At 44.0% G+C, this 16444-nt stretch overlaps 1 protein-coding gene across 6 annotated transcripts in view; it reads right to left on the bottom strand.

The window, feature by feature from the left end:
- The window catches only part of MEGF11 (multiple EGF like domains 11), a 194225-nt gene that overhangs the window by 37957 nt on the left and 139824 nt on the right, over positions 1–16444 (bottom strand). For all 6 annotated transcript variants that reach the window (XR_001920257.1, XR_001920258.1, XM_018069598.1 and 3 more), the window contains exons 12-14: positions 15869–16032; positions 15335–15437; positions 1510–1656 (exon numbers count right to left, since the gene is read on the bottom strand). Coding sequence is in view for 4 of the 6 variants with exons in the window: in XM_018069598.1 (XP_017925087.1) it covers positions 1510–1656; positions 15335–15437; positions 15869–16032 (414 nt within the window). In the remaining 2 variants the exon portion in view is untranslated. The remainder of the gene's footprint in view (positions 1–1509; positions 1657–15334; positions 15438–15868; positions 16033–16444) is intronic.

Genomic DNA, 16444 nt, shown 5'->3' with positions numbered 1-16444 from the left:
GCTGGAACTTAGCTGACAGGTTTGTTGATATATATACCAGCTATAAAACACCCTGGATCATTGCTGGAGACATTTCTGCAGGCTTAAGAGCACTAAACCATCCCGGTGTCTCATGTAATCCTGATTACACCGACAGAACAAGTTGGCTGAGAATCATCTTCAGTATCATCTTCAGTGCTGCCTGCACAGGCTAAATTCTGTTTCTAAATGAATTTCCAAGAGAAAAATGTGGATGGTTTTGAGAGCAAGCTTAGCAACCTAAAGCCGCCCTCACCCACGGAGGTGTCCTCCTCACCAGGTAGGCTTGAGCCTGAATCCCACAGAAGAGATGGAAGCAAGCTGAATTCCCATGCCATGTGCTCACAGAGGCATTTCAGCAACACGAGGCAATAGCAGAAGCATTCACAGGAAGAAAATTTCTCCCCATTAGATCCCTAGGAAACGTCCTCAGGGAGTAGCCTGATTACTGGGCTTGCAAACTGGGAACAAGGTTTGCCTCTTATAGCCTATGTGCCATCAGCTGATAAAACTAAGCTGTTTTTTTTCATCTCAGAAAGGTCAGAAACTATTAACTTCTGGAAGTTTTGCACTCTTAAGGTTTCAAATTCGTGAAACATTTCCTTCCCCAATTCCCCGAAGCTCTGAGCGCCACATTTTAGCCTTGGAGAGAGGTTTTACAGCTACATAGATATGCTGAAGCACCTGGAAATTGGGGTTTATAATGGAAATGCTTATAGGCCATTAACTACAGCAGTGCTAGAGGTCATTGTTATAATGGCTTTAAATAAAAACTGTCAGCTACAAATTATTTTTAGAGATGAGTGTGTTCTAGTGTCGAGTGTAACTGGTGAAATCAAAGGGCCTGTATGAACTGGGAATGCAGAATGTCTTACAGGAAGAAGAAGAAGAAGAAGAGCTGCTGCAGAAAAAAAAGACAAATCTACTTCTTGTTTACACAGGAAGATGGTTGTGTGTAGTTTGGATCAGTGAATTAGGGTCCCTAAGGGGCAAATGCAGCTTCCCAGATAAAGCAAATGAGAGGGGTTTTATCTGCTCGGCACATTTTAATATGGAGCAGCAGAGCATCAGACAGGAGCTATTTCAGGCTGCTGTGTTTCTTTTTCTGGCATATAAGAAAACATAGACTTGTTATTTTGATGCCAAGGCTCATCCACTTGTCATTATGTGATGGGCCATAGCTGACTCTGTTTAAAAGGTCTCCTGTAGGTCTCCTGACTTCACTGCAGATCCGTGTCCTGCCAGGTTTGGTATGGAAAGGTGTTGCTCCTTCCAGGTCACCTGTGACTTCCAGGTGCAGCAGACCAGAAGAAGAAACACAAGGCACGACTCCGTGCAGTGGAGTCCTGACTTCCCGATCCAGCAGCACTTTTTAGGCTGTGCTTTGCCCTTAGGAAGCTAAAGCAGCTCAGAAACTGTGGGTTTGTCTGACTGGTGTCACAAAGGAGCATTTCCACCTGCTTTGCTCCTGCCAGGAATGGAAAATCTTACTTCTCTGGCACAGGGGTCCCCTGTATCCCGGGGCGCAGTCGCAGGTGCCATCCTCTGGGGAGCAGGATCCCCCGTTCTCACAGCTGCACGAGATGGAGCAGTTGGGGCCCCAGCGGCCCTGGGTGCAGATGTTGTCACAGTGGATGCCTAAAGACATAAAGACACACATTAGGTTCCCCACAGCTTACTCTGCTCACTGATCAAAGAAACTTTTGGCTGGACTGATGCCTCGCAGCCCCTCACAGAGCCAACGAGGGAGCCTGGGAAGGAAACAGCTCTCCTTTTATCTGCTTAATAAAGTGAAAATTAAGAAAACGCCAGAGAGGTGAGTTCTGCAGGTGTTAGTGGGCTCCTGTTCAGTCCTCAGCACCATTAAAGAAACTCTGCATGTCATCTGAGAGATGAAGGTCAGGAATTGCTTTAAAGTCACAAAATAGCTCAAATAACTGGTCTGGAAATAGGCAGTTGATTGAAGTCTGATTACTTACCTGTTGTGAATTGGAAGACCTAAAAAAGAAAAATCAGGGCTCTGAAAAACATGTTGAAGTGTTTGGATTCTTGAACACAAGTAAATTCAGCTCTGTGCTGTGTTCTGTTCCCTTCCTTGCTTAAGGCAGTGTGCTCTGGGGTTTTGTGCACAGACCCCACGTCCACCCAGAGCTCGCCAGCTCTGTGATAATGAACTAAGTTCTGATCTAGCAAGTGGCCATATGTGAGCACAGGCTGATCATCTGCATGTTAAATGGAGACTGAGACCTGCCAATCCAGCTCCAGTCGTTCCCAGGGTGGTTGTTTGATATTTATTATCACGAAAAGCAAAGCTTGGAAACACCAAAAAAAAAAGCACAGGGCCAACAAACTTAACATGAGGCTTCTAGTATGGTTTCAACTGATTTTGTTTTAACTGGTGGCTTTTAAAAAACAACCTTGTGCCACGTTATGTCATATATAAACGTGATCTAAGGATCTGGTGTCGGAGAGGCTCATGTTCCACTGGGAGAAGGCAGTACCAGCACCTGCAATTAGCAGAGCTATTTGCATGATCAAGGGCTCCTTGGATGGAAAACCATTTGCAGGATCATGAACTAAGAGGGTCATTAAGCAGTGCCAGCTGCAGGGAGTGGCACTGGCAGGGGAGACTGATAACACCAGGAAAAACGAATCACAGACCCGGCTTGGAAAATTTTCCTGCCGACGCCACCACACCGGGCCCCTCCCGGCTGACCTGGCGGGGCCCACACGCCTCAGCTGGGCTTTCAGCAGCAAGATGTTCTTTATCATCCATGCACATGGCCCTGCTGCATAATGGGATAAAAGCGTCCCGGAGCCCCCGCCGCGGCCAGGGGTTGGATTAGTGCATCTCCACCGAGAAACACAATCCCAAGTAATTTCCTGCCCCTCTGATAACTTCATCTGGATGCCACAGGTAATGCACTGCAGTTGGGAGGCTGTGATCTGTACAGCCACCCAACTTGGAGGATTATTAAATCAGCTAAAAGTCATTATAAATACACTTACGGTGCAGCTTCAAGTTGGTTTTATAAATCTCTGAAGTTAATACAGTAAGAAATACTGCAGAGCCAAAATTTCCCTTTTCTGAAGATTAATCACACAATTATAATGTCCCTTCCTAGAAAATCTTAACCAAGTCTGGCAAAAGTACAGTTTGAAATGTGGTTTCTAGTAATACATGATCATAGCTTTATTTATAAAGAGGCAGGGTCCATGCTGTAGAGCTTAATAAAAACCACATTAAAATACAGTAAAAACTTAATACAAGCTCAATTCCTTCCTATCTAAGTAAATAAATCTGAAAAAGGGGAGTGCAAAAAGAGACAAGGAACATTTGTATTAGTGGAATCAAGAAAAACAATTATTTTAAACAGTCTTCCCTGCTCAGTTTGAAATCAAATATATCCTTGGATTACTTAAACAACAAATGCTTTGTGTGTGCATTTATGTAATATATCTACAGTGCTCTGTAATTAAAAAGTCAGACAATAAATTGTAAATAAATAAATGCATTTTGTATTTATAAATACACATATATGATCATTTATAGCTTTGAGTGTCTCAGCATGAGCTCCCAGCAATGAAATTCAGGCACAAATGTAGAAAAATCTGTATTTTTCCTCCCGACTGCAGCACTAAAATTACAATTCTGTCACTGTGAATGGGCTATTTATAAACTGGGACAATTAAACAGCATTATTTCTTGTCTCTTTTTGACAAAGTTTGGGGAAGAATGCCACTGGCTCCTTTCTCATGGAAGGAACTTGAATTAAAATGCCAGGGCTGTTCCGTGCAGCAGCAAAGTCCTTCCTTTAGTAATGAGTAATGAGGGATGTCTTCCCACTCCTAACGAAGGGAATGAGTCATTGTGGAGCTGATTGTTGTAAGGAAATGTAAAGGGAGAAAAGGAAACCTTCTAGAAGCCACTGACACCCATTACAGCACTTATTTATTTATACATCTCCAGAAGACAACCAAGATGGGGCTGCAATCAGTTTTTATCACTTTATATTGCTCCAAGGTAATTCTCATGGAAGATTTTCTTTTTGGAGGCTCCCCCACAAACTGAATTGCAAATGTAAATGAGAAGTTAAAACTGCACCTGGACATGCATGTCTTATGGAACTGTGCTAGAAGAAGCACCTTAATTTCACAATTCCCGACCCTGGGGGTGCATGAAGGGGAAGTCCATCCCTCCCAGCTACTTTACAGTGGAGCAGGAACCTTCTGTAATGTAAAACTTCAATATTTACTTTGGGCCTTGCTGATGAACATTTCTGATAAGCAATTAGTTTTCAATTTCCAGAACTACAAAAACTGCTGAAGTTGACACACCTCTGTATTATCTCACCTTACAACCACAGGTTCCTAATTTATGAACAAAATCCTGGTTTCACATGCAATGATACAGAAATTAGAAAGACAACTATCAGAAGAAGAAGTCCTTGAAGCTGCAGGAAGCAGTTCTATACATAAACTCCATTGCCTGGATACCAGGGAATTATCTTCCAGCCTGAGGCTGTGGTTCACAATTGCAGACACTGGTATAAAATTACACTTCCAAGACCTTCTTAAACAATGTTCTGGAGGTGAACTTTAACTGAAATTCACATAACTTATATAAAATTGTAGTTATCCACTGGATGTGGGCAAAGGATTTGCACTCTTGCAGTAAGGCAGAGCCCAGGGAAGAGCAGAGCCCACTGTGGCTTTAACTCAGTCTGTGACACAGCAGCCACAAACCCTCCCTGTCCCGGTGTGGATTTGGGGTATTGGATTTCTGCAAACACTGGCTGCTCTCCAGTGGGATTCCCACTGCTATCCTCTGGCCTGCTCTGTACATGGCATTGAGCTGACAGCCCCAGCAGTGCCTTCACTCCCCCACACCAACCTGCTCTGCACACACAGTGGGAAGGAAAACCAGCCCTAAGGGCCTGAAGTGCTGTGGAAAACACAACCTGGGCTGAGCTGAACCCACCAGAGCAGTCACAACTGCCCTGTTCTCAGGGACAGCTACATGGGACAGCTCTTCCAAGGCCTTTCTCCTTACAGGAGACACTTTACTACCAGGACAGTTTACCACCAAGTGGCCAAGCAGCTGCTGTCTGGGACACAGGGAGTGTCTGGTGTAACTCCATCCCAGATTTCCCACAGGGGAAGCCAGTGGGTTGTGCAGGAATCTCCCCATGTGGAACTGTAACTGGTATCTCGATAAAGGACAGCAGCAGGGAGAGAGGTAGGGGAGGAAAAGAATTCCAAGATGGTTTGGGTTGGATGGGACCTTAAAGCCCATCTTGTTCCCCCCCCTGCCATGGGCAGGGACAGCTTCCACTAGCTCAGGTTGCTCCAAGTTCATCCAACCTGGCCTTGGACACTTCCAGGGATCCAGGGGCAGCCACAGCTTCTCTGGGCAACCTGTGCCAGGGCCTCTCCACCCTCCCAGCCAAGAATTTCTTCCCAATATCCCACCTATCCCTGCCCTCTGGCAGTGGGAAGCCATTCCCTGTGTCCTGTCCCTCCATCCCTTGTCCAAAGTCCTTCTCCAACTCTCTTTGGAGCCCCTTTAGGCCCTGGAAGGGGCTCTCAGGTCTCCCAGAGTCTTCTCTTCTCCAGCTCTCCCAACCTGGCTCCAGAGCAGAGGGGCTCCAGCCCTTGGATCAACTCAGTGTCTGGCAACAGCACTGGCTGATGGAAACCCATCAGTGACAAATGTTTTATCCCAATAACATAAATCATGTATTACAGCCCAGCTCTGGTGCAGAGTGAGCAGAGAGGGGGGTGTCTGGTGCCTCAGTGTCACTGATTTTCACGGAGCAGCTGCAATTTTTACCAGAAGAAGTTGGTTCTTTGTATTAAAATTTACTGATCAGGCTGGGATGGATTAAGCTAAACATCCATACAACCATCAGGAAAAGGAGCAAGAAAAAGGAAAAAAAAAACCCTCCAGGCCATACAACTGGGTTGTGAGGCACCTATTGAAGATCTTCTTCATAGGCTGCTTCCATTAATAATCTTCAGTGCCTTCAAGGAAGTTTGTCAAACTAATGCAGATTTAGTGCTACCTGTAACTACATCACACTGAAGGACTTTGGAGGGTGAAATTCCTGAAAGGCAGATATAAGTAAAACTCCCTTTTTCCCCTCTCCAGCTTACTTCTGCAATTGCACTCGTGCCTGGGGATTACATCTCTGGCTCTTAATAAAGCCTGCCATTGTTTCTGTGCTGTGTCTCTGGATAGTTGGAAACTAATACTCCAAACACAATAGAAGAGCAAAAATGGACGGAATAAATGAGAACCAGTGGCCTATTTTTGACCACTGCTATCCCCCTGACAGTAGCCTCTGCAGCAGTGCCTGTGTGCTGCCCAGCATCTAATTATTTTTCAGGGACGGAGGAATTTGATGAATTATAGGATGTAACTCCCTTCCCCCCATGTACTTTAATTTTACATCTACCAGTGTATAACTGTAATTATTTCTCTGAATAAGATCTTCAGCATTTTTTTTTCTTTCCCCTCAATAGTCCCAATGTAAAGACAGATGCAACATCAATTAGGAATGACAGGAACGATTTCAGCAGACGTTTGAATCCAACACAAACATTGTGCTCTCCTCCACCTGTCTTTCAACATGACATGAAGTCATAATAATCTCTTATTTCTGGCATTTGAATAGCTTTGGAAAGAACTGCTTTTCATGCAAAAATAGGCACTGGATTTTGCAGGCAATGCTGTGGAGGTCTGAGTTTGGTGAGTCACGCTTGGCTGGGATCTTTGGTCTTTGATCCTTTAGCCTGATTCTCTTCTCTTTCCCCAGCACTTATTGCTGTTACACTTATATTGTCCCTATCAATTCTATTTAAATCAGCTTTGTATTTGAGATTAGATCCATGTGCTTTCCTATTTTGCTGCTTGAGTCTATCAAAGGCAGTAGAAAATGCAATAAGAATATAAAGAAAGACCTGTCCAAGCCGTGGATCAGCTGCTCAGAGGTGTTATGACAGCACACAAACAAGAGTTCACAAAGAATTCTTGATGCTTTTCCATCACTTTTTGCGTCTTTATATTTATTCCTACCTGAGGCAAACCCTGAAGTGTTTGACTGAGATCCAGTCAGAAGCTCCACAGCTCAATTCCTGACAGCTCAGCATTTAAGAATGCTGAAGAATGAGAAAATCAGTGTGGGGAGGGCAGCAGATAGAAGAAAACATAAAGGGATCTCTCATAAAATTAAATGGAAACATTAAGAATTGATGGCTGCTCATCCAGTCTGCAAATAAGCTATTTTTGTTTTTATATAGTGAAACTACTCAGCAGAGATAACAGCAGCCACACTCACATTATCTGTGAACTTCTGTGGTGTTCTCAAATGCTTTTTTAACTGACTTTTTCCCCCACATTGGTGCCATGGAGCCCCTCCTTCCCTCACCAGGCATCAGTCACCCCTGGGCTTTGCAGGGGCAGCTCCTGAGTGTAACAGCCCATCAATCTAAATGGAAGCTCTGTGATCTGGTCCTAAATAATGAAGAATAAGCCTTTCCCTGCAGCCAGTGAAAAATTCTAACTTGTCCCTTCTCTCATCTTTGCATGGGCGATTTATGCACCCATTAATGTAAGTGTTTTTCTGCCAGTAATATACTCAGAGCCTAATGTACCTCTGTGGAGCTCTAATCCTACCCCTATTTTTAATTATCTAGAGAAATCTCCAGATATGAATCACCCAACCCGGGGAATTTATGCAATAAAAGCTTTTGAGGCAAGAGACCTACCTCACAAGAAATGAGGTAAGTCAAAGTGTTTGCTAAAATTAAGGATGATGTGGTTCCCTTTGCTCCAGGGTATTCTCCAGGGTGCTCTACAGAAGGAAGAAGAGTTTCCATGAGCAGAAGGGGCAGACCTGAAGAAAATGGTGCTAAAAGGAGTTAAGCTCATGCAGCCCTTTAGAGGCTCCCCAAACACTGGACACAGTTTCAGGACTGGGAAGAGAAACTTGGGAAAGATCCAAGCAGACCATCAGCAGGTAAACAGGAGGGAGGAACTTGTAAGTGGGAAAAACTGCATTGTTTTCCCAGCCAAAAATGTTCCAGCCCCTGAGCCATGAGAGAAGAGCAGCTTAGCAAGAGCTGGGGTACAACCAAAGCCTTTTCTGTTAATAACATTGACTGAAATTCAACTTTTTCTCCTTGGTGTAGAACAGGGAGGAAGATGTTTACAACACTTCTCACTGCAAACTCTTTCACCAAAAACGTATCTATATATAGATATACATATACATATATAGATAGATAGATAGATAGATAGATATAAAAAACAGAATCATAGAATTCCAGAATGGTTTGGGTGGGAAGGGGCCTTAAAGCCCATCACATTCCACTCCCTGCCATGGGCAGGGACACCTCCCACTAGCCCAGGTTGCTCCAAGTCCCATCCAACCCAGCCTTGGCCACTTCCAGGGATGGGGCAGCCACAGCTTCTCTGGGCAACTGTGACAGAGCCTCATCTCCCTCACAGGGAAGAAGAGGGTATAAAGAATTTTTCTATTTTTCTAATATCCCATCTAACCCTCCTCTGTCAGTCTGAAGCCATTCCCCCTTGTCCTGTCACTAAATGCTCTTGTCAATAGTCTCCACTATATATATTTATGTACACCCCATTTTAGCTTGCAGGCTGTTTACTGAGTGATCTTTCCTTTTCTCCTTCCACACACAGCATGTCAAACATCCAGGATTTTGTCTGCTGAAACGTGCACAAATAATTTTTCACCGTTTCTCGCCCACATTTATTTATAGGTGACTATTGTACACACAGCCAAGCTTATATATAGAATGGCTAAATGTTAAAATGGAAAATGGGTTGGGTACCTCTAGAATGGAGTTTCATGTTTTTAGAACCCATTAAATTAGCATCATCCAGGATGCCATCCAAGCTATGTCTTTCCTCATAAATTTAAAAGCTGTCCTTTAATAAGTGAAAATAAACCTAAAAATAAATACAAAGATAGGTGAACTTGTATATCTTCTGTGTTTGTAAGACTTAATACTGCAATGATTTGCATACATGCTGAAGTTTAGCAGTAGCCTTACTGCAGATGATAATTATAGTCTAAGGGTCTGATCCAACTCCCACTGAATGAGTGGCAAAAATCCAACTGATTTCACAAAAGGTGAGATATATACAAAATCTGGCACAGGATAAACACAACCAAACCTCACTCAAATGAGAACCAGGAGCCCCCAGATACCTGCCAAGGAAGACACAGACATAATTAATGTCAGGACATCAATGAAGTCTTTGATATAACTTCATAATTCAGATTTTTGAAAATTAGCCCTGTATCAGCAGGAACCATCCTTAAAGGTTCCTGTCAAAGAGAGAATTTTTAAGCACAGCCTGACATTAAAATCTTATCAACTCACTTGAAATTAAGTCAATGAAAAATTAAAGCTAATTTCTAATAAGCTTATCTTACATTCATAGACTAAAGGGCACTTGTCGAATCCAGAGAGTAAGCACACCTTTTCACATGGAAAAGATTCCCACATTAGAAAGGCAGAGGCCAGAAGAGAGGCTAAAATGCACCATTTTAGACTGACTCTGGAAATTTCTAGTTTTCCTGTCTGTTTAAAGCTAATGTAAGGATACAGAATAATCACAGAAATAAATTATTAATTTAAAAATCTGGGATAAGACTGCCAAAAGTGATAAATGCAAAATATGGTGTAGATAATGGGATTAGACATCTAGAAAATGCACGTTTAATAGGAACTTACTATTGCCCCATCCTGATATTTTAGGCTCTGTGTTACAAACCAATGGTATGAAACAGTCTGATGGAAAAAAAAAAAAAAAAGCCAACCCACGACACTGTGAATTCTAAAATACTGTGGATCTTCAGCTAAAAACCTGGAGGTGCATGAAACAAGCCCTAGATTCTTTTTAAATATGCATGGAAAAGTCAGCTCCCAATTATATCAACATGCTCGTGGGGTTGATCTATTACTGACAAGTGAATTATTTGGGTTTCAGCTGAGGACAGGATCTGGCCCTAAAATTATAAATGGGATAGTGCTACAATGGAAGAAAAGCCCTATTAATACAAACAAAATGCATTTTATGGAAAGGTTGGTTGGTTTTTTTATTATTTCAAAGGTTTTTCACCTTCTTGCAAAGAACTCCGAGAAAGTGAAGTTAAAAATACCTTAGAGCTCCCCGTCAAAGTGGCCACTGTTTCTTTAAAATTCAAAAAGGCCTTCCCTTGAGTAACAGGCTTATCAGTTTTCCTGAATTAATGTGTCCACAAGAGGGAAGAAACATGTTTCTGTGTTTGAGTGACAGTGCAGATGTCACTGGCAGCCTGCAAATGCTCACAGCCACATCCTCCCTCAGAGCTCACCTGACCTGTGACCAGTGACACTGGTGACCCCATTAACTCCCTCACACCACCACACGTGGAAATCCTACAACTCCAGACTCCCACAACTACTGGGCTGCAGACCTGGACACGATAAGAGACAATTAGAGTTTATGTTGCTGGCAATGTATGGAAGTTATCGAGGTTGTAAAGGACAGGGAAATATGTATTTTGATTTCCTGGATGTAACAGCAAAGGGGGAGGCTGCTCCTATGAGACAGGAATGAAGCCTGAAGGTGAAAAGCACCAAGGCAATAACAAGATGTTTGTTCCTCAGCACAGATCATTTCCATACCTGTGTTTGCCATCCTGATTAATTAAGGAAAATCTATGAGGGCTTCTTTTATAATTAACTATGGGATGCACCCTTTTATGTTTTCCATCTCACAGCAGCACTCTGTTTTCCCCACACATCTTTGGGATGTTAAAATAAACTGAATAAACTTTGGCTTTGCCTATTGAGAGAAGCCTCTGATTAACCAGCTCAGTGGATAACTGAGATAGCATCTGCAAAACCAGAGCGCCAGACAAAAAGGGAGAGGCAGAACAAGCTGCAGATAAGACAGCATTTCAGATTAAAGGAATTCAGATAAACAGGATTTTAACTGACCTTAACATTTAGAGGCAGGAACACGTCCCCCTGCAGATCACTTGTTATTTAATCCCCCTGTAACAGCTGAAAGGTTACAAAAGACACACTTGCCCCAATTAACCTGAAGACTCATCAGAGGGAGGAGCAGAGCTCGGTGTGAAGAGCAGCCAGGCCTGTGGCTTTCCTTCTGTAAGCTGTCTGGGAGCAGGATGGCTGCCTGGGAAGAGGATGGACCCGGGTCTTGGAGGTAGGACGAGCACCGGCTGGGTCTGGCCTCCCAGAGAGCCCTCACCTGCCTCAGGTCAAGCACAAAGGAAACACCTCCAGAAATTAAAAGGCAGGCCAGCAGCCATGACTAAGGTAATTACTGAGGTTTGTACTGAGTGAGCCAGCTGAAGGCTACGTGATTTTAACCAGCTGGTACCTGAGGAAGCTGTTTCTGGCACAAAACACACTGCCAGCAGCCCCCCTGAGGAGGGAGGACCAGCCCGAGGGGGTTTGCAGCTCATCCTGCAAACCCCACATGGCTTGGCTGGAGCTGTCACCTCCAGGGCCACCAGCATTGCACCCACCACAGGAACTTTGTCATCCACGTCCTCCCTGCTCACCCCACAGGGCCACCAGGGCAGCTGGTCCTTTTCTGTCCAGCTTCAGGTTATTTATTAATAATTAGAGGAGACTAATTGATATTTATGACCTTAACATTGTCACTGAGCACCCAGGAGAGGAGGCTGCACCTGGGAAAGATGAGACTGCTGCCTGCTTCTCCAGGACCTGTTTGCTTGCAAAGGGCTTCCAGGAGCTGCTCCACCACAGGGCATTTCTGTGCTTCCATTCCCTCCACGGATTCCGTGTGTGCAGGATCCCTAATTAACCAAATGCAATTAGCAGCCAAGCACTCCAACTTCAAGCATTTTCGTTCTAACCTAAATGTACACAACATAACACCTCTTCCACAAATGACTGGTATGTTGGGAGCTCTGAGGTACCTGTGCACACACACACAGAGCTGCAAGCACAGCAGTGTCTGTGTATAAAATGCACGGCAGAGCAGGAGCCAGAGACCCTTATTAATCCTTAGAAAACAGTCTGATCAGTCAAGACTTGATCCTTTGAGGGCTACACTTTTCCTTTTTGAATCAGCAGTAGATATGATCATCTCTCCTTTGCATTTCCAGGGTACTATTTGTACAGGTGAGGTTATGTGGATGCAGTGCTGGTACAAGCTGGAGAACTCCATCCAGTGCAAGGCTGTGCCCTTGGTGTTACTGCATCCCACATTTCCTTCATGTGGAGGGAACTCACCTCTGCATCAGGTCACAGATCTGATTTTAGCCAACATTTGAACAAGTTTCACTTTGCACCACATGAGAGCCTTTTTCCAATGTGTTTTTTGACTTTTAAGCACAAATGTCCTGCTCGTTCTGCTTCCTCTGAAGGCATTTGTGATTCCACGTGCCTGTGTGCTTGGCTGAGTAATTTTCAGCAATAGCACCAGAGTTCAATCATCTCTAGATCTGATCTAACTCCTGCCTTTGGCTGCACACATGTAATTCCCTATGGAACTCAGTGGAAAGGGAATATGCACGTCTCGGAGCAGCCTGTTGCCAGTGTGCTTATTTATGCATCCAGCTGCCTTGCACAGCTTTGTGATCTCCTGGCTGATATGTGGGAATCTCTTCATCATCTTCCCATCTGCCAGGTACACTCAGCTCCTGAAAATTACCTTCCCCAGCTGGTACCCACAGAAGGTCACTGTCCTCAATAAGAGTCTTGATGGGTGGCAGTCATGACATCATAAAAGGATGGCAGACTGCTATTAACTTACATTGTGTGCTCCTCTTGACAGGCCTCCTTCCTTCCTCTCCCAGTCCTCCTCCATTCCCTTACCATCCATCAGTCCCTGAAGGTTTATATGAGGAACATCTTGAAACCTCTTTAAAGAAAATGGGTTCAATCTTCCCCTTGATCTCTACATAAAACACCGACATCAAGAGGGAGTCCCACGTCTGGGATGAACACACAGAATATGCTGGTTTCAGATGAAGTTTTGTGGCTATTAGGATCAGAAAGCCACGTGAATTCTGTGTCTGGTGTGAGTGGGCAGGAAAACCTTCAGATGTTCCATGATCCTGAACTTTTCTGATCTTTTTCAGGCCATGCCTAATTAGTACCAAATCCAGAATGCAAAAATTTCAGCCTGAATTATTTATCACCTCATATTTATAAAATGCACTGCAATACACATCATGGCCCAGTTCACAACAACTGCAGATAAGATTAATCTTTCACTGATGCCACACTCCTTAATATGAAAATATAATTATCTAGCTGAAGAGTTTCTTAAATTACATACTTTCAAACTAGTATGAGCAGAATGTATCCTTGTGTCTGGTGCTAAGCCAAGTGGAAAAAACATTGGAAGGAGAATTGACAAAACACATGTTGGCTCTGTCTATCAACATTTCCACCTTACACGGCCCTGTCAACGTCTCAACTCCAACTTGGTCTTGGATATGAACATAATATTTTCCTCCCTGAAATGTGATCCTGAAGAAGGAGTTCCAGAACTGCAGGGGCACGTTGAAGGATAAAGTGCTTAGGCTGCAGCTAATCCCCTGCAAGGTAATACACATTTATCTTGCCCAATATGGAAATTAAAAGAAGAAGGACATCAGAAATTATTTTTACCTTTACTTAGAGTAATTAGTATCTGCAGGTGAAGTTCATTTACAGATGTGCATGGGAGTAAGCACAAAGTATTTGTTGCAAATGCCTTCGAGAAAAAGCCACCCTTTCAGTCTGCACAGCCTGCAAAGTTCATTTCCTGCAGTTTCCTCTGGAATGCTACATCCAGAAGGATGTGTAATAAACTTTAAGAATAAGTGTGTATAAATATCTCTCTTCAATTTATTGTACTTCTAAAAACCATTTTCTCCCTTGAAGAAACTCACAATGGCTACAGGAAAAGCCCACCAGCTGTTTCTCTGCTGATCATCAATAATGCACAGGAGAGTTGTAAAGCCTGATAGATGGATACATTGATGGCAAAGAGAGATGAATGCACTCTAGCCAGCGAGGAAGGCAAGGGGATGGAGGAGGGGATACTAGTGAGATTTTAAAATGTATTTTCTTGGAGGAAAAATGCCCTTTTCAACGTAGGCCCAGTATCCTTAAAAAGTAGCCTTGTTGTAAGCAATGTGCAGAACGTCCCATTTTTACAATTTTATTTACTTCTTAAAAGATTATTTCCATTGTATGTTCTGGGCATAATTTCACTGCTTTTGCTTCATGCTGCTGGGAGCTGAGTGTGTGTCCTCTCCACCAGAAATAGAAGGCATGCATTGCTTTGAGGCATAAACGAAGGGGAAAGGTGACAGGATCCCAAACCCTGGCTGCCTGAGCAGCCTGCCTTGCTCCACACATTCCTTCAGCTTGGTAGTTGTTTGAAAAACAATTAAATTTTCCAAATGACTCGCTGTTAATATAAATGCAATTTGACTGTCACTGCCACTGGTGGTTCTGCAGTTATGGGCAAGAACAGAACTTTATCTCCCCCCAGGGCCTCGACAGAGAGCGGAGGGACATTAACCAGCATTTTAGGCAGCTAAGTGTGAAATACTGGTTGGGTCAATAACTTGCCCCCCACTGCTGTTGTGTCAGCTGTCAAGGGCTGGCAAAGAGACCATCAGTGTGGAGTCAAGTGCAGGTCTAATTGCACTGAGATCTCCAGCCTGGACTCTCCGACTTCACGGAATTTTCCTCTCTGCCACTGTGTCACCACGAGAGCTCTGTCACAGCAGCACTGATCTGCTCCCTGTAACTGCCCTTCTGTGTGACAAGAAGCATAGGAAAATGGGGAAAAACCTGAGTTTTGTAGGATGGAGCAGCTGTATCGACTCTCAGCATTCAGAAAAGCCCCATCTGCATCCCAGGTATGACGTTCCCGGGATCTGCCGGCCCACAGCTGCACCCCCGTGGAAAGGGCTGTTCAAGGAGAAAAACTCTGCAGGATTTCCAGCTGATCTGCATTCCTCCTGAGGATGCTTTTCCAGAAGGCTAACATCTGGCTCCAGGTTTGGAGCCATCTTCAACTCATCTGAATACAAATTTAATGAATGCCAATTATCGTCACCATCACCAGTGATTCAAATATGGGCGAGTTCAGCTGATCTTGTCTCAATCTATTATTTAAAAGGCTGCAGTCACAAGTCCAGTGCTATAAACGATGCAACAGCAAAGCGAAACAACTCAACAAAACCCCCAAAATCAACAAACCCCCAAGGTTTACCAAGGTAATTCTTAATTTTACCTGTCCAGCCTGCGAGGCAGCAGCAGTACCCAGTGACAGGGTCACACCCATCGGCGTGGTTACAGTCACAACGCTCGCTGCAATTAAGACCATATGTTCCATCCTTCAAAAATATAAATAAAAAAAGCCTCTCAGTAATCAGTTTTTTGTTCTGAAATGTGCAAAAGCATCTATCATGTCCCTCTTAATGCTGAGTCGCATCTTTTAAATTAACATACAGAGAAGATAGAAACTCAGTGCCTAATGTTTCTATACAGAACCAAATGAAGAATCACTTTAAAAAATGATGCTCAAGAAAATGCAGATAACACAGCAACAGCTCTGATAAAATATAATGCAAAGTATAATACATCCACTCAGCTGCTAGAACCCCAATTTGTTATTTACACATGATTTCCTTCAGACATTGCCAGGCAAAATGAGATGCTGCCCTACTCTGTGTTCAGCAGGGCTGTGGTTTAAAGAGTGTGCAAGAGCACCCCCGTGGTACTCCCAGGGCAGGGCTGGGCACAGAACTGCCCCAGTGGTACTCACAGGGCAGGGCTGCTCACAGAACTCCCCCTGCCACCCCGGGGAGCAGAGGCAGAAGCCGTCTGCTGGCCTGCAGGCAGCTCCGTTGGTGCAGGAACACGTCTGGTTACAGTTCAGACCCCAACTTCCACTTGAACATGGAATAGAGCAATCCACTCCTTGCCACCCTAAAGAAACAGGAGAGACAAAGAGCATTTGGGATGTTTTCATGAAAAAAGTGAGGTAGAGACAGCAAGAAAGGCAGCAGCTGCTCTGTGATTCTAGGACTGGTTTGTTAGTGTAAATTAAGACTGTTTTGGTGTCAAAGATTGACCCTTTTATTATGACCTCCCAGCTTCATCTCCCAGCACCTGTACATGCAGAGGGGGATGGATGAAGGTGTCACTGTGTTGGCTCTTACCAGTTTAAGGTCTCTGGTGCCTTTCTGGGAACTGCTGGGGCAGCACAAGAGAGGCTGTGCTGCCTGTCAGGCTGCAGACCTGCTGACCCCTGGGGATGCAAGAAACTTGCCATTTGATGCTGCCTGTTTCTTGCCTCCTATTATATCTTTTTTTTTTTGACAATGCTATTTAATATAAA

The sequence above is a fragment of the Manacus vitellinus genome, unplaced genomic scaffold (genome assembly GCF_001715985.3).
Source record: "Manacus vitellinus isolate BGI_N305 unplaced genomic scaffold, ASM171598v3 scaffold_16_pilon, whole genome shotgun sequence".
Classification (NCBI taxonomy): domain Eukaryota; kingdom Metazoa; phylum Chordata; class Aves; order Passeriformes; family Pipridae; genus Manacus; species Manacus vitellinus.
Note: the sequence above shows the minus strand (reverse complement) of the source record. Positions and strands in the feature narration are given on the sequence as shown.